Source organism: Leptopilina heterotoma, unplaced genomic scaffold, assembly GCF_015476425.1.
Source record: "Leptopilina heterotoma isolate Lh14 unplaced genomic scaffold, ASM1547642v1 Lhet_142, whole genome shotgun sequence".
Classification (NCBI taxonomy): Eukaryota; Metazoa; Arthropoda; class Insecta; order Hymenoptera; family Figitidae; genus Leptopilina; species Leptopilina heterotoma.
In genome coordinates, this window is record NW_025110861.1 from 1,505,403 (window position 1) to 1,525,101 (window position 19,699).

Sequence of the window (19,699 nt, forward strand, 5' to 3'; positions counted from 1 at the left end):
TTCAAAGTTATATGATGAGGCTATCAATAAGGAGCTAGAGAAATGCGAAGTATTGAGAACGGAAGAAGCTAAAATTATTTTACGGTTAGAGGATAAAGTGCATAAAAATTTAAAGACGGGTTAAAGAACCGTACTAGCCATTATCGGCCCGGTAAAGACGAAGCACAGTGCTGGAAATAACGGTAACAATTGGCTACAATTTGAATAGGCTACACAGAGGAGAACAAAAAGTTGAAGAGGAAAAGAAGAACATACATTCAAGTTTGAATTATTAAGCGAGTCTACATAAAAGCACAAAAAAGAGAAAGAAATCTTATTAGTCCAGAAGCATCAAATACGCTGTCGAAAAGAAAAGAAAGCACCTCAAGAGAAAATGAATGCTCAGCTGACGGAGAATCCAAAACCTAAGCAAACAAAAATGTGACATAAGATTAATATCTGTTATCCTGTCCATCAATTCAAAAATAGTAGAAGATTTCATAAGAGACATTTATCATACGTATGAGTAATATTGGTTGAGATAATATATAAGATTTATTTCTCAAACAAAATGGATTGAATACAATGTCCAGTATAGAAAGACTCGAGATAGGAGGGTTAATTGCAGTAGTTGGGGTAAGAAATGAATTATGTGGTTATGAAGTAGTGTCTAGATTATGAAAATCAACATACACACATTTAACTAAAAATACTTCTTTAGAAAATATAAGCTTGTGTGAGATACGCTGCACTAATATAAAAGAAATGATAGTCGTATACATAGAATTGCCTTGCTGTACATTTTCGAGTGCCACAACACGACTCGACTCTGGGTACGTAGTGCAGCCCAAAGAGAACATTGTAATTATAATTAATCTAATGTTAATTAATATTATTGTTATAATATTATTAGAATTATTTGCAAACCGAAATGTGACATGTCGGTTGCCTCGCCTCATTCTACTTTACGTCATCAAAGCATGAGGGAATATGGATCCAAAAATAACAATATCATCTAAGTACACGAAACATACACTACCAATCATCATACACTACCATTATTGAAAAGCGTGATCCATTATTCTTTGAAAGGTGGCTGTCTAAATTTTCAAATTAAATGGCTTTTCGTAAAAATTGATAATGTCCACTCGATATATAAAATTTTGTTTTTCTGACTTTCAATTTCCATTGAAATCTGGTGAAATTCTGTTAACAAGTCGAATGCTGAAAAATATTTGTCTCTTCCAAAAAAAAGTCAGAGTAAACTGCATCAGTTTGTGAACCTTTTTCCATAATCAAAATTACAATATTAGTAAACAAAGCAAGGTTTGTCAAGGTAAAACTTCCCTGAACAAATTCATGATGTTCGTTATTATGCTGTAATATTAATGCAGCATAATAATGTAAGCTTTAGCTAAATCAGCATCCCAGCAGCAAGTACTTCATCCGCACTTAACCCAGTGAAAATTCAAATTAATTGTAAGAAACCATCAACTTTTGATTGGACAGGTTGAATCAGAGGTATTAAAACTTTTCCCCATCACCTACTTTCTTTACAGCTTTTCGAGCCATTTCGAAAGCTAACTTTATTGTTGATCGAGCGTTATATTACCAGGAATTATTGATTTTCTTTTATCATCCGTAATTTTCCTAAGATTCACTCGTTTTTTCTTATCTAGCCTTCTTTATTCACATTCTGAATTTTGAATTCGATTTCAAAGTGTTTGTTATTGCGTAAGCTGTAACTGTTTCACTATGCGATTGCACCCTTAGTACCGTGACTTTTTGACAACTTTATACCTAGTCCACGATATTGATAACCTGGCAAGCATAATTCAAATAGTAACTTCCTTATAATCCTATTAATAAAATCTTTTTCTGGAGATCGATGATGTATATCTGTATAATCTGTTATAGTATCCTATACAGTAAAATCTGAATGTAGAATCACTCATGAGCTATTAAAGTGCTGCATTTATACCTTTGGAGTCAGATCAAGAAATCGCTTCAATTTATCTTCTGAGAGGTGAAAAAAGTGTTGAATTAAGTCTTTGTCAAAAATGATTTTTTTGCGCGGTACAAGTGAAGTGGTCCCTAGAAGCGTTACTGGAAATTAAATTTCTTAAAATATATTTGCTTACAACTCTTCAACCCCACGTGAAATCGACTGCTTCATGTTTTCATTATACCAATCATCTAAAACGGTTTAGAGGAACATGCTGGTATCCTTAGTTAAAAAAGAACAGTCAGAAGTTAGTTTTGACACCTGATTTGTGTTCAGCGCATCCAAAACCAAAGAAATACATAACCACATGTCAAATTATTGCTGTAAACGTATCGCTACACTTTTAAATGATGAATTTTCTAAATGTTGAAGGGTTAAACATTTACTGTTTATTGATCAGTCTGACTTGAACAGTTTTGTTTTATCTCAGTCCATTACCTTAACACAGGCTATCACAAATACTAACATCAACTCAATAATTAACAGAAAGCGGCAGTAGAAAGTTTTGAAGTGGAATGGAGTAGAATCTTTTCTGCAATGATAAAAACAGTGAATGATTTATTATCTAAGGTGTACACTATAACTCTAAAAGTTTTCTAGGGTATCTCAATTGTCCCTGACTACTCGAGGAGAATGACAATAATCAAAGGTACTCTCAAACACTTGCACGTAAATTATTTGACTCGCAGTTACATATCTAAAATTCAAGAGCTAAGTATACTAAAAATTATATGCATAAAAAAAAGTATATAACTTATGTAAATTGTTAAAACAATAAAAACTTCATTATACAACAGCTTCAGTTTTTCACTTCACTACAACCTATTCAAACTTTTTACCTTTTATTTAGTAGCTATTTCTAAAGTGTATTACATAGGATAAAAAATAACTTAATATTTTTTAATTAAAAAAATAAGCAATTTAAAAACACAGACGTTTCGAAAACATGTAAATAGACTTGATAAGTTCCCACTTCTTTCAACTGCACAGACCTTGCATTTAAAAGAGTTTTGATCTTAGTGCGCTGAAAAGTTTCTTTAACTACTTAAGTTACTTCAACTATTAAGTTTCTTTTAACTTAATATATTTTTAACTTTTTTCAACGAAATTCATAATAATTTTATAATTGCATAAATTATTATAGATTTCTAGAAAGACAAGTTTTCCTGAAGGTAGACCTCTTAAATGTTCTATGATAAATGACAACTAAGGATTAAATATTGTAAGAGATAATTAAAATTACAAGAAAAGCAGTTTACATAATACATTACAATTATTCACAACCGTATATAAAAAGAGAACTCACCTGTCGACAGAAATTGCTACCAAGTTAAAGATCGAACTTGTGCTGCACATCACGTCCATTGCAATATAAAAGTCGCATACAAATCCGGGAAGACTCCATGCTCCATTATTGACCTGACAGGAAATAAAATTTATGTTTACTTAAAATTTGTATCTAAAACAGTTTCTTATTAAACAAATGTTCTACAAGACCGAATAGTGTTTTCAGTTTTAATAATTACTTTTGTTAAAACCTCTTTAATAATTTCCTTAATAGAAAAACAGACATTTATTTTGGCTGGAGTTAGAGAGTGACGGTCGTGATTGGTTGTGAAAATGACATGATGACGGTAGCTACTGGCTAAAATAATTTCAAATTTTTGTGCGCGCGCAGTTTTGAGGTTCTAATTTTTCCACGTTGTGGAGTGCGAGTATTATACATGATACATGATGAATATGACAGACTACAAATATTACAGATTACAAAGTGAAGAACACGTGTTTTTTTCTTAAATATTCTTCATCATTCTTAATAATATTCTTAATATATGGGATGATAAAAAGTGAAAAGTGACAAATCAATAAAAAAATATATATAAAATATCATAAGTGATCAGAAGTGAAAAAAGTTTTGTCATTAAAATAATAATAAGGATTAAATTTTAATGGTAAATATTCTTTTTTTTAAACAAAAACATTAATATTTTTAAAATAAACTGGATGCCTATTTCAGCTTTATCCAAAGAACATTAAAACATGTAAATTATTTTCGAAATTATATTAATTTTACTATTAAATATAATAGTAATAAATAATTTATCACATAGTAATTTAGTCCCAACAAAAACATCTTTAATGTTATAATATAATAAAAGTGAAAAGATGAAAAAAGTTATAATAAACTGATGAAAAAAATCTGTAGTGTTTTTACTTGGTAATTTACATATTGTGAACACAATTAGAAATTAGTGAAATAATCTTGCATAATTGTTGTGTTTTTTAAATTAAAGTTTTCTTTTTTCTCAAATGATTAGGAGTGGGCGCGAGACATCGTTCTATGTTTAACAGATATTAATCTGTGAGAGTTTCATATCGCAATTGTAATAAAATTAGAACGTGTGGATAATATGCATAAAAATTTTCTCGATGGATTTTTGGCATTAGAGATTTTTTTTAAAATGCTGACTGTTCAATATTCCCTAAATTACATTCAAATTTGTAAACATTGTAGGAGCGTCTGCTCTTTTTTTCAACTAGCCTATTGTGAATGAACAAGACCAAAAAGAAGTTCTAGAAGGTGCTGAAGATGCAGAAGATTTATTATATAAGCCTGGAATAGACTATTCAATGAAAGTTGAAAAAAAAATTTTACTATGAGTAAAGTGGTTTTGAAACCTTTTTTATGAACTCGTTTTTCTCAAAACTATGTTTTTAAAGTCGATGAGAAACATTTCTCGAAAACGATTGAACCGATCAGTCTCAGACTGATCTGCATATTTTATAGATATATTCATAAATAATTTAGTTACTCAGGGATTTTCGAGGTCGTAGATTACGAATCAAATGTCATTTTTTCAAATTTCAAAATAGCGGACGAATTTTCAAAAATCGCATAAAATTTTTATTTAATAACTAGTCACTCAGGGGTTTTTAGGGTGGCTAACTACGAATCCGAAGTTAAGGGGTTACGCCACCCTGAAATTTTCAAAAAATTGATTTCTTTTTTATTGCTTAATTTCAAAGTTTATATTCTAACGAATATTTTGAGATGTCTCCGAAGACAATGTCTCACTAATTACAAAAGTTATGGTCATTAGAAGTCAGCGCGGTGGGGACGCGCCAAGAGCTGCTGGAAGCAGCGACTTTCTATTTTCGAATGGTCTAGGGGCCCTTTCATGATTTAGGAAGGGTCTTTTTCAATGTATCCCTTCCATTCTTGGAGAAGAATATTATGGCCCAGGAATTGCTGATTAAATAGTAAGTTGAAAAATTTTCAAGTTATAATACACTATAAAGTTCATTTTTTTCTTCTTTTGCGTTTTTCTCGAGACGGTGTACACGATAACTCAAAAACTATTCAATCGATTGACTTGAAAATTAATATACATCTTCCTGAATAGATTTTCCACAGAGTAACGTGGGATTTTTTTGATTGAATAATTTGAAAATTTTTTATCCAATTTTTTATACGGTACTTTTAGCCAAAAAAAAGTCAATTTTTGAAGTGCTTCCATTTTCGTAAAAAAAAATTTTTTTTAAATGGCTTCGTCACTCTGTTCAAAATTTATCACTTTTTAAGAAAAATATTGTTTTACTTGTTTCAGACAAAAATTGAACTGCCAATCATGTACACCATCAAGGAGTGCTCCGGAAAAATTGATCCACGCCAATAGTTATATCGTCGCCATTTTTAATTAAAAAAAATTTTTTTTAAATATTTATAAAGCTCAATATATGTACTAAAGCATCAATAAATGTAAAGAAGTCCTATCTGAAACAGTTTTGTCAAAAAAATTCCTAAAAAAGCATCCGATTTTCATGCGTTCAGGGTGGCGTGACCCCTTAATTAATTTATATAATTGTTTTGAAAAAAGTATGTCAACTTTTGTAAGCTTTTTACTTAAAAATGTGCAATACACCGAAATAACATTGGAACCAATGTGAAAATACCTGGAGATTGGGTCATGCAAACCTGTTGGAAAGTATAAGTACTTGCAAAGTCACCTCACTCGAGGAACGTCTGCAGAAAGTTACACAACATCAGGCAGAGATTAATGGTTATAAGATTATAACCATGTTACTCGGGCAACAATTTGGCTTTGCAAAGTACCCCTGTTATTTGTGTATATGAAATTGTAGTTAGTAGAGCCAGACAGCAGCATTACAAGGTAAAACATTGACCAACTAGAATGTCTCTCACACCTGGGTCGCATAAAACCCAGGTGTAGGTTTCCTATAAATTCGTCGTAGAACCATTCAAGATCCTACATATATAAAGCTAGGTTTGATGAAACAATTTGTGAAAGTTCTTGATAAAGCGGGTAAAACGTACTACGATGCATAACACTCGATCGAAGAATATAGGAACATTACTGACAGCTCTAGCGGAAAGTAGAGAGAAAAGGAGAGGTTGTTAAATTTTCTCTCAACTGTGAAATTTTAGGTGTTAATTTTTTTAGCATTAAGGAACCTTTGTTACCTAGAATTTTATTCTTCGGAGATATTGAATAATTTACAATTCATTTTCTTTTTTCAATAAAAATAATTTTCCCTACCGCCATGGCAACGCGACTTGTTTTTCTATTTAATTTTTATTCTTTTTTACTGTTGATGAATTATTTTTTCATTAAATTAAGCGTAGCACCTTCGACTAGCTTAGCAGAATGCAGCCTAAAGGCGAGAGTCTTTATCGATCTAACTACCTAATTGTAATTAAAAAACAAACATTTTCTCATTAAAATCTGAGAGTATATTTTTTAAAAAAGAAGTCAGACATTTTTATTAACAATAAAAATGTATATTTCTACATTTTTTGTTAAATGAGCTAAGATTTTAGAAATTTGTTACCATCATATAGGACAATAATTTCCCAATGTATCAAGCCAATTCCAAAACTTTTAATTTTTAGCCAGGCATTTAAGGAAGAATGCTCATACACACGTATAAAATATCTCTTAGTGTAAATTAAAATTTAATTAAAGTCTATTTTATGTAAGAATGATTTGTATTCCATAATGTATTTAGATTATGTCAAGTTTTTTATAAAATTAAAATGTTAAGGCAGAGTATTGTAACGTGAAGTTGACACATTCTCAATCAGTTATCTGTCATATACAGATATTTGCGAAAGCTGCTTATATATGTATACTTCAACTTGAGGTACATAAATACATTTATTATTGAGACAGGAGTCATAAAACTATTTACGCGAATAGAAATTAATTAAGTCTAACTATGTATTATGTCAAAAAATTTTTTAATCAAATGAAAAAGGCATGATCATCAGTAGAAGAACAACTATCAAAAACATAATCATTAACCAGAAAAAAACTTGTTCATGTATTTTTTTTAAATGAACTGTGTTGGTAAGAGAAAAGTCTTCAAAAATGACTATCAGAAATTATGTTTCATTTTAAACGGATTTTTATCACAATTCAAAAAGTTATCGTGACATTAAAAAAACAAGGAATCTTAAATGTTTGTAGTTTAATTTCTTATTGTTAATTACATTTGTTAATGGTTTCTTTATTGCATTAAAATTGTTGGTATAACAATTATTAGTCACATAAATATGAACAAAATCGATTGAAACGCCTCAGGTTCTCAGAGTTAAGCATTTTTGAACAGAAATTACTTTAAACTTTAATGTCCGGTAAAATCTAAAACTTACTTTGAAGTGTCAAATTAACTTCATCTATGATATTTTTAACAATAATAAAAAAATAACAATGAAACTTTGTACAAACTTGTGGGAAGTCTAGCACATTAATTTACAAATAAAGCGAAATTATTTCAACTTATTGCTTTTAATTAAATTGAAATGATACATTACATTATCATTAGTTATAAATTATTTGTGACAATTCAATATTAATATATTTGAAAATGTTTTCAAAGAGATTAAAAGCATAATTTTCACATATAATACATAATTTAAATTAACAATTCATCTAGTTATTGGAAAACTGAAGTTTCTTGTTATTTTATTAAAATTATTAGGTTGACTATACTAGTGAATGTATAATTTGTGATTTTATTAACTTTGTAATGATAATAATTCATTTAAAACATTATTTCAATTACAATTCAAAAATTTATTCAGAAATATTTCAAATTAATTTCATTCCCAAAAAATTCTCTCTTTATTTAATAAAAGTAACGACAGGTCGAGTTTGAAAGTAAATTTTTATTTAAGTCAAAAAAACCGTATTTATATATTTGATTTAAGCAAATATTTAATTGATAATAAATAATAATCTAATAAATTTATATTTTCTGTGTACAATATTATTATTATCAAAAATATTAATTTGGAATTATGTTTATAATAGCTATTTAATAAATGATATTTATTGGTGCATAAATCTGTTAAACGTACAATTTTCAAAAATATTATTTTCAGATAAAGAACATTTTGACATCATTTATTATTTGAAAAATTATTTATGATCGTAGAAATTATAAATATTCATAATTTAGATTAATATTTCTCGTTCAAATAAATATTTCATAATATGAAATGGTATAAACCATAAGAAACTCCTCAGTCATCAGTTTTTATGAATTTTACAACGAATTTTCTTACATCCGACATTTTGAATTTTGAAAACCAGATGTCAGATTCGTAATCAGCTACCCTGAAAACCCCCAAGAAACGAGTTTCAAGTGAATTCGATAAATTTTAAAAAATCTTCAGCCATTTTAGATCCGCCATTTTGAATTTTGAAAAACTGATGTCAGATTCGTAATGAACCTCAAAAATCATTTTTCTAGTCATACTTTGTAGAGAAAATTGTTTTGCACACAATAAAATATGTGTAAAATAATTTTTCTTTTTTGAAGAATGTAAAATTAATTCATTTAGACATAGGTTTTTTTTTAAATTATAAAATTAGTGTTTGAAGAAAAATATACTTGAGTAAAAATAATGTTGATACAATATTATTAGCAGCAACAATTCTTTATATTTTGTTAACATAATTTCAATCAATACCTAGTTAAGGACGATGTACTCAATAATTTTTCTGAATAAAAGGGAAGTTCCTTTTTAGAAAAGCTCTTTGTTATAAAGGTGATAAAAGGTACTTATTGGAACACTTTGAAGCTACCTTTTGTCTTAATAAAGACTTGATAGTAATTGCACCATAGTCGCCTTGGGCCACGGCTTTGTACTATGAACCAATTAAGAGGTCATCTTTGTAATGTCTTCTTTCTTGTGAAGTTATTCATTGAACTTTTCACGATTCCAATCTTACTTCAACTTTAATGATTACCCTATTCAGTTTTCCAATTTGTAACATTTTTAAAAATAATTCATTTAAATTGAAACTTTGCAACAATTTCCACTATTATTTTTTATATTATCTGGCTTTATGTTGCCATTCTCCTTAAAATTATAAAAAAGTTTTACCTTTCTAAAGATTTTTATCTTTAGAATCTCTCAGATTTTCAAAGTAGTTTCATTTATATATAAAATTACACAGTTTGAGAAAATTAAATTTTTTTATCATGAAATTTCAAGTATATTGAAAATAACATTACTTTTGACCAGGTAAGACAATTTAAGTAAAAATTTGTCTCTCTGGGGGTATTTGTAGTAGCTGCTTAGAAATCTGTATTCAGATTTTAATATTGAAAATGACGGATTTAATATGGCGAATTTTTTTTTTATTTGACATTTTTATCCTAAAGGTGTAAACTATTTTTAAAAAGTAGTCCGAAATTTTTAATTTTTATATTTCTTAGCAGATTTATAAGCAGCGACCACAAAAACTTCCAGAGAGACTAATTTTTACTTAAATTGCCTTACCTGGTCAAAAGTAATGTTATTTTCAATACGTTTATGGAACAGCGTATGTGTCATTGGACATTAAAGGTTAAATTGTATATAAATTAAATTTGTTGTTTTTGGATATTAAAGAGCAGTATTTAAGCTTTAATTTGGTCCAATGCGGACAAATTTACTGTTTCGGTATTTGGTTTTACATTCATTCAAAAAATGCCAAAAATGCGTATTTTGCGTATTGAAACGTAAGTTGTTTGAAAACCAGAGCCAATCCAATATTTTCAAGGTCAAATTTGGATTCTACGGACAAAATCCTATAGGAATCGGCAATAACATTTTAGGCAACATGCAATTGATGAAATTTTGTCGGCCTGTGTTATAATTTATTCAGACGAAAGTTGTTCCTCTTTTATCTGCGTGACTTTGAGACCGTTCTCACTTTGTGAAATTATAGATGAAATTATAGCTGTTATAAGCTTTATCAAAGTTACTTCTATTGCTTAATTAGTGCTTCAATTAATTAAATTATCATTTTTCAATAGTAAGACAAATTTTAGTTTAAATTTATTTCTCGTAGCATAGTGTAATTACAGTGTTATATTTCTCTCGAGAAAAACAATGAAAACAATAAATTGAATGTTATATTTCCATCTCTTTTCTTTTATGAAATATGTCTATACAACATCTTATATCTGATCCAAAAGATGTTCAGATGATGTCTAAAAGACTTCTGAAAAGACATTTAAACTACGTCTCAAAGACGACCTTTGGACGTACAAAAGACATAAAAGGGACGTTTAAACGACGTCTTTTGAACGTTCTTTTGACATTCTTTCAGATTTTCTTAAATAGACATTTCTTTTACAATATTTTCCAAGTTAAAACACAGTAATATTGCATTAAAATAATTTTAAGTTTTATTTTTTGTATATTTTTGAAATTATACAGAAATAATTAAAAAATTTCAACTTTTAATTCTTTACAATGCAACAAAACAAAGACAGTTTAATGCAAATTAAACACACCTTTAGTTTCAATAATTTTATATAATTCTTTTAAAAGTTTCAGGAACAATTATTTTTTAAAAATAGAGGAGTTTAAAAAGAATAGAGGATTTGCGAGAATCGTATTTATTTTACAACCAGTTAAAAACTTTGATAATTACAGTTTTGTCTTCTTGTTAGTTCACAGTCATTTTTCCGTTAGAATCAGGGTGTACATATACTTAGGATCAAATTCACTAACGTAGTTTAATCATCGAACCAAGTTTAACCCTTTGAGTGACATTAACGCCTATAGGCGACATGACCTCTATTGTCCATAAGTGCCGTGTGACGCCTTTAATCAAAATCTTAAATTTACACCTTATAAATTCGCTTTATAGTTTTTCAAAATTCAAAATGGCGGTTCCAATTTGTCTGACGAGTTTTTGATAATTAGTTGTGAGTTTTAGGAGTCGCTTATTATAAATTTAGTATTAGTTTTTTAATATTAAAAATGTAGAGAACAATAGGATGTACAAATTTTTAAAACTTGCTTGAATTCGCTTTCAAATTTTTAAAAAATCTTCTGTCACATCAGATTCAACATTTTTAATTTTGTAAAACTTGGATTAATAATTTAATTAATTAATAAATTTAATTTTTAAACTTGGATTAATGCTTAAACTTCATTGGTAAATGAAATTCTTTTTACAATCATTATTGTTCAAGCTTGTGAGTATTAATTTGCACCGAAATATAGACTTTTAATTCTTACATTCAAATTCGTAATCAGCGACCCCGAAAACACCTGAGTAACAAGCTTTATGCAAATTTATCAATTTTGTAAAAAATGTCCGCCATATTGGATCTGCCATTTTGAATTTTCAAGATTTTGAAAATCTAAATTCAAACTCATAATCAGTGTCCCCAAAAACCTCTGAGTAACAAATTTTAACAAAATCCAATCTCTATGCCTTTGTATCTGCCAAAGTTGGTCCTTTTCTCTGATACCTTACTTAAAGGGGGGTAAAGGTTAATTCGGTGAAAAATGCATATTTTTAAGATTTTTTTTTTTTGAAATACAGAGAGAGTTAATTTATTTGATCTCTTTTCATATAATACTGCAGCATTTGATCAATATTTTTCCAAATTTTCATGGTAAAATATTGAGAAAGCACGAATTTATTTTTTGAAAACATAAAATGTTGATGATGCATTTTAGACGATAAATTCTTCAAAATTTATTTGATTTATATGAATTTTGGTAATTGTGGATTTTTTGGTATTCCTAATTGCATATTCTTATTTATATTAATATATTTCGAATTTTAAAAATCTGACATTATATTCGCTATCAACGACCCTACAAACCCTGAGTAACAAGTTTTAAGCGATTTCGAGCATTATTTTAAAAAATCTCCGCCATATTGGATCCGCCATTTAAAATTTTTAAAATCTGACTTTATATTTGTAATCAGCGATCCCAAAAACCCCCGAGTAAGAAGTTTCAAGTGAATTAGATCAATTTTAAAAATAAGTCCGCCATTTTGAATTTTGAAAATTTGACTTCAGATTCTTAATCAGCGACCATGAAAACTCCCTGAAGTGTACTTGGTTATTAAATCCCTTGAATAAAATGTATGCTTTCAAAGGGTCGGTGATGACAATATTGATGGTAGTTTTTAAACATTCTAAATGGCGACTCCAATTACAGGGGGTAGAAATGTGTAATTTTAGAGGCTTTTTGTGTAGTTTTTTAAATAAAAAATCGAATAATTTTTTAAATTTTTGTAATATACTACAGTAGGAAAAGACACTGTCATTAAAAGTTGCTACAACTTTTTTCGTTTGCATATTTCTTAACAAATGTTTTGTATTAGTAATTGTATTAAGAAATATTTTTAGAGAAAAAAATATAATTGACTTTCTATTTAAAAGAAAGTCTATTTAATTCGTTGATTGAATTAGTAACGCTTCTTTTTAATTAAAGACGTTTGTTTTTAAGTACAATTTCTGTTACAAATGTAATAAAATATGACTTTATTTATTATTAAAGTTTTAACAATATTACACTTAATCCCTTCAACTTGTGACGTAATGGCTTGGGTCTAGGAAGAGAACGAAATTCAACAGCTGTGAAATCATTAAGTGATCAATGCGCAGGACATCATCTGTCTCAGTTGACTGGGTATTCTATCTCTCTTGGCTGGTTCACTACTGCCACTCCTTCTTGTCTGCGACTGTGCGTCTCAAGAAGAGATATTTCACAATTTCTAGTAGAAGCTGGATACGTACACAAGAAATAAGACTCATCTACTTAATATATTTCAAAATGGAGCCTTAGCAAAAAATTCTCCAGTGATGATTGTCTAATTAATGATGTTTAATTTAATTGTATTTCACTACTATTTTATCATAAATCTCCCTCTTGGCTTTCTGTTCTTAAATTGAATAACTTCATTCTGTTGTTATCTAACTAATTTACTAAATTATTTTCTTCAACATCTTACTGTATTCGATTCAGTAATTTTAAAAATTGGAACCTTCTGACGCTAATGTTCAAAGGGATACAAAAATGTAACGAACGGATGCTTGAGATGATTTTATTTTACAGTGATTCATTTAATAATATACAAAGCCTTCAGAGTTTGGAAGTTGTTTTACAATTTTAAAACGTGATATCTTATTATTTACAGGTGCAAAGCAGTGACAATTTTGTGTTCCTTTCATTAAACCAACCTGTTGGAATTGATCAAACAAAATACGTTCAATCTCTTTGTGTTCCTCTTTACTAAAATGTTCAAATTTTATTGATGATATTCCTTTGCTAATTGTGAATTAATCTTTTGAATTTAAAATAAAATCAGTAGTTGATCTTCTTAAACTTTCGCTGGCAACATATCGTTACAGTCATAAAAACAAAGAAATTTTCTTAATATTTGTTAATTTATACACTGATACAAGTTTATTAATCAATTTTCAAAAAACAAGATGAACAGAAACGGAATTGTGATCAATACATTCTGAAATTACAGCTAAGCTATCGCATTTGGGTTGATCGTTTTCATCAAACTCCGACCGATAAATTACAAATGGATGAATGGTAATTTGTTGATTATTCGAATATTGTTTTCGTATTGAATCCTGAACAATAGGAAGATAATTTTGAGAAAAGTCGCCAATAACTGTAAATTGTCCTACTTTTGAAGAGTTTTTAAAAGTTTTTAAAATGATACTTTGACTTCTGGCTATGAAGTGGTGTTGCTAAAGTTTTTCAGCTTATTGTCTGAATAAAGTCTACCACCTCGATAGTAATGTTTTCTAAAGAACAACGACCTGTATTAGTCTATTTTTATATTTTTCCCTTTTGCAAATAAATCGAACTTTATCCATTTTTAAAAAATTTGTCAAAATCGCAATTCTCAAAAAATGTGTGGCTAGGTGTCGAGTCTGGTTTATGTGATGCATAAACCTATTTTGTAGGCAAAAGTCTAAATCTACTAAAAATTGCTTCAAACTCGTTCCTCGGGGGGTTTTCGAGGTCGCTGATAACAAATTAGACGTCAGATTTCAAAAATTCAAAATGGCGGATACAATATGGCGGACAAATTTTTGAAAATTTTACTGATTCTCTTCAAAGTCGTTAATTATCTTTATAAGTGGAGTTCAATAAGAAGAGACCTACTATATCCTCTCTGCTCGTGGGATCAACATGGGTAACAAAGCCTACGTCTAATTCATACAATGCCGAAGGCAAATGTCAACAATGTACCGATTGTATTGGTCGAGCAACGAAACATGTTTTATTTGAATTCCCTTCACTGGCTGCCATCAGACATTTCAATTGAGGTCAAGAATTTATTGAACCAGAAAAATTCGGAAACCTTTCAATAAAAAATTTGCTGTACTTATATTATGAAAGAGAACAGAACTGAACAATCGCACCATATATTTAACACATTCTGAATTTTCTAAATCTGACCCCAAATTCATAATCAACGACCCCAAAAACCCCCGAGTAACAAGTTTCAATTGATTTTAAGCAAATTTTAAAAATTCTCCACTTGAACAATATTTAAAACTCTTGCAATGATCAAGCGACGAATGTGTCACTATAGTATGAATCTTTTAGTATTAAAAAGATAAAAGAACAACGCTGTCGTTTTCGCGGTGCATATGGATATTCACTTTACTGATACTCTATTCCAATGAATATAAATTCATTTTGAAACAAAATATCTTGAATACTATACACTTAAGTAGCATTTTCTAAAGTTAACAAAAGCGCCCAAGTCTTTCAGTAAAGTGAATAGAGTAGCTAGGTCTTCAATGGCAAATATTATGTTAAATCTCTTGTGAATGGCACAATAATGCGCCCTCTATTACAAAGGTCTTAAACAGAGGTATAAGGGGGTATCATATTAGAGCCATATCTTATTATGTCGTACTCAGCAATGACTGAGCTGCTATAAAAGAATCCATTGCCCCAAGGGAAATACCGTACGTTACTTTTCTCACATAAAAGAAGAAAGATAAGAAATTATTTCGTTACTGTTGTTGTCCTTAAATGACAAATATACTACAAAAATAATCACTTTTTTCTATTAATTAAAAATTATATTTTCAAGTTTAAAACAATTTCTAATTTAATGTAATCAATTCCTAAATGCAGAATGCTTAAACTGTTTTTGAACTTATTGATAGCACATATGTATCCAATAACGTTAGCCCAGTATCGGCAAAATTACTACGTCAGAATATACATTTAAAGTATTCTATTTCTAGGACTGTATATACTAATTTTTAATCTTAATTTTTTTTATTATTTTTATTGTTGAAACAAATTATAAATAATGTAAAATATTCATTAACATTAATAAATTATTAAATACTATTTGTTAAAAATAATCTTTAATGCAGTTTTGCTGTATGCTGTTTAAATTAATTTTATTTTTATTAACGGTCGCGAGTGGTTGAAATACGATGATGACGGTCGCTATTGGCTGAAATAATTTCAAATTTTTGTGCGCGCGCAGTTTTGAGGTTCTAATTTATTCCACGTGATCGAGTGCGAGTATTATACATGATGATGAATATTAGAGTATTACAGAATATTACAGATTATAAAGTGAAGAACACGTGTTTTTTTTCTTAAATATTCTTCATCATTCTTAATAATATTCTTAATATATGGGATGATAAAAAGTGAAAATGACAAAACAATAAAAAAATATATATAAAATACCATAAGTGATCAGAAGTGAAAAAAGTTTTGTGATTAAAATAAGGATAAGGCGGATATAGGTAAGTTTTTAAAAATTGCGTAAAATACTACTTTTTGGTGATAAAAATAATTTTTCCTTTTTGTAAGTAATTGCAATTTATAAATAAACATCTTTCCCGTCTAAGTCACTAAAACATAATCTATTTTTTCAGCAATTAAACTTATAAAAATTGAACTTTTATAATAAACAAATTTAAGTAACTTTCTAGAATCATTTAAAAAATTCTTGAGTTTGCCTTGTTTAATTAAAATATTGAAATTAATATAATTTATGAAATACTTTACATGTTTGAATATTTTTTTAATGAATCTTAAACAAGCATCCAGATTTTATTTTAAAAATATTTATGTTGTTTTTTTTAAAAAGAATATTTAGGTATAAAATGAAACTCTGAAAGTTAATAAACAGGTGCTATAATAATTGGATTACAGTTTTAGCATCTGTAACTTTTAGAATTAAATTTTAATGGTGAATATTCTTTTTTTTAAATAATAACATTAATATTTTTAAAATAAACTGGATACTTATTTCAGCTTTATCCAAAGAACATTAAAACATGTAAAGTATTTTCGAAATTATATTTATTTTACTATTAAATATAATAGTAATAAATCATTTATCACAGAATAATTTAATTCGAACAAAAACATCTTTATTGTTATAATATAATATAAGTAAGAAGATAATAAATGTTATAATAAACTGATAAAAAAATCTGTAGTGTTTTTACTTTGTAATTTACATATTATAAACACAATTAGTGAAATAATCTTGCATAATTGTTGTGTTCTTAAATTAAGGTTTTCTTTTGCCTCAAATGATCAGGAGTGGGCGCGCGATGCGCGTCGTTTTGGTTGTAGTTTGGGATAATATAAATTGTATTGTATTTATTAAATTTAGCAATATAATTAATATTTGTTGAAATTCATCGACAATATACACTAATACACACAAGTTACTACTAATACAAACAAACAGACACTTAGGACTTGAAGAGACAGATTTTAGACCTGGAATTTTATTGCACTCTTTGACGTCACAAGGATTGAAACTCACAACCATTGAAACAACCATTAAGTCTAGGTACAGACAGTCTGGTGCAAAGCCCCAAAGTGCACAGTTCTACTTCAAACATTCCATAAGAAAAAACACTTACACGAACAAACATTCACACAGTAAATTAATTATAATATTGTTTGATAACACTAGCCACGACAACAATTGTATAATTCAAGTGTCATTAATAAAAGTGAACTTAAACGTGAATTCATACTTTTCTTTATTGATAATCCAACAATATTAGATTTTTTTTTACTATCTTTAACTTTAAAGTTTGTAATGTTTGAATGATATTAATTTTAGGACATGTATTGTGTTAAGTTTCGAGTTTTTTGAAGAAGTGTCAAAAATTGCAAAAACTCTTTAGAAATGTTTAAAATAGACCCAAATAGCATACTTGATCACAATATTGCCCGACAATGATGGAGCAATATTGTCTTAACATTGATTATATCTGCCAAGTGGCATACTATTCTCTAGTGAAATTAATTACGTATATTTACACGTATCGATTTGGACATGTAAATACACCGAATACACGTGTATTCACATATGTATAACAAATGTATTTGTATGTCTAAATCGACACATGCAAATACACGTGATCATTTTCAATAAGATTGACAGGCAATATTGAGGTAACATTGACTCACGACAATATAAAATATAGTTAATAATTATATAATTTATTATATATATGCGAACGTCAACCGAACACCTGTTCTGCCCAGAATGAATATGTTCTTTTAAAAAACGCTTCTTATACCTCTATAGTTACAGAAATTTTGTCCACTATTTATAAAGCATGTCACTTTTTAAATATTCCGCATTAAGAACCACAAATTTTTAAAAACTGCAATGGAAATAAAAAAGAATTTATTGTATCTATAAGTACCTACTTAGTAAGAAAATTTATTCTTGTAAATATGCATAAGAAAATCCAATATTTTAAAACTTTTTTACGAATAAAGATTGATGGTGCCTTCAAGCATAAGAACTAAAGGTACAATTATGTTTTTTAAATTTTGTTAAAAACATTTTGTGATATAAAATCCGTTGTTTTTATACTTTTTAAATGAAAATAATCTGCAATTTTTTATTACAAAATTTAATAAAGCAAAATTAAAAAAAGACTCATGCAAAAAGTGGAGCTGATGAAAATTTGAAATATTCATTATGTGTGAATAATAAAAAAGTAACGACTTTTCATTACTGTATATAATGCATTCTTGATAAGTATTCAAAAACGTTTTTGTATTTAGCTTGAGATTTTAAAGTTTGAGTCTTCGAAATGATTTTGAAAACTATGAAACTTTAATAGCAAGTCACAGAAAAATAAAAATTCTTTTTGTACTTGGAAAGAGTTGTTCAAAATTGCTAAGTGAATTTTTATTTATATTATTAGATTGTCTAAAAAAATATGCAAAATATTATTAAGAAAAAGTGGTAGTAAAATTAATACCTGTGTCTGTGTAAAATGTCTAAACTGGTCACATTTAAATTAAATACAATTAAAAACTTGATTCTTTTTTCGAAACTAAATTTTGATAGAATAAAAAAAAAATATCACAACTTTAAAATTTTCCGTCCGCCACATTGGATCCGACATTTTGAATTTTGAAAACTAACATCAGATTTGTAATCAGCGATTCCAAAAACCCCTGAGTACTAATTTTCATGAACATATTGCAATTTTTAAATTTTTTCGTCCGCCATATTGGATCCGCCATTTTGAATTTTGAAAAGCTAATATAACAACAGATTCGTAATCAGTGACCCCGAAAACCCATGAGTAGTAATTTTCATGAGCTTTGCTTGAAGTAATTAACAATTTACAATTTTTTTAACAACCTTTGGCAAAAACATTTTTTTTATATTGTTTCAATCGAAACCGCTGGGCCTTAAAGGGTTAAAACTATACAGTATACTATACAATATACAATTAAATATAAAATAAAGTTAAAAAAATTGAATTTGTTAATATCATTATAGTTGCATTTTGTATTGAATTTACATTAGAAAGTAAACATAAAATTCAATTAATTTTAGTTTTTTTATGTTTGGAAAATTTTTCAACTATTTTAAAAAAAAGGAATGAGAAATCAATATCAACTTTGTGTTCTGGTGGACGCTATTCTGTTAATAATTGCGTTTTTTTAGATAAAGTGAAAAATTGTGGTTTTTATTGAAAAAAAGTTATATTTCAGCAAAATTGTAATTTTTATAATCACTATAGTGATTGCAAATTTACAAAATGTATAATATAATTTGTAAATTTGCAACACAAACCCTGTATGCTGCACTAGAATCAAAAGAATATTTAGGTCAAAGTTTTAAAATTCATGAACTGATTAATTGAATAATATTTTTCAAAAATAAAGTAAATGTTTTTCATAAAAAAGTTTTACAATATTGGATTTTCTTTCATACTTATAAAAAACGATTAAATAGTATATTGAGCAACAAGAGAACAAACGCAGCCCTATTTGTTTACGGTGATTTTTGTGACAAGAGTGGAGGAATTTATTTTGAAATTTTTTTATATTTGGTCTTCTATTCAGTAAAACATATTTTTGATGATTTTTCTAAATTTTGCACA

General features: G+C 28.0%; 1 protein-coding gene across 3 annotated transcripts in view; it reads right to left on the minus strand.

Moving 5' to 3' along the window:
• Window positions 1–19,699, minus strand: part of LOC122498126 (dopamine D2-like receptor) — a 147,069-nt gene that overhangs the window by 25,155 nt on the left and 102,215 nt on the right. For all 3 annotated transcript variants that reach the window (XM_043605712.1, XM_043605711.1, XM_043605710.1), the window contains exon 4: window positions 3,291–3,403. In XM_043605712.1, coding sequence (XP_043461647.1) covers window positions 3,291–3,403 — 113 coding nt within the window. The remainder of the gene's footprint in view (window positions 1–3,290; window positions 3,404–19,699) is intronic.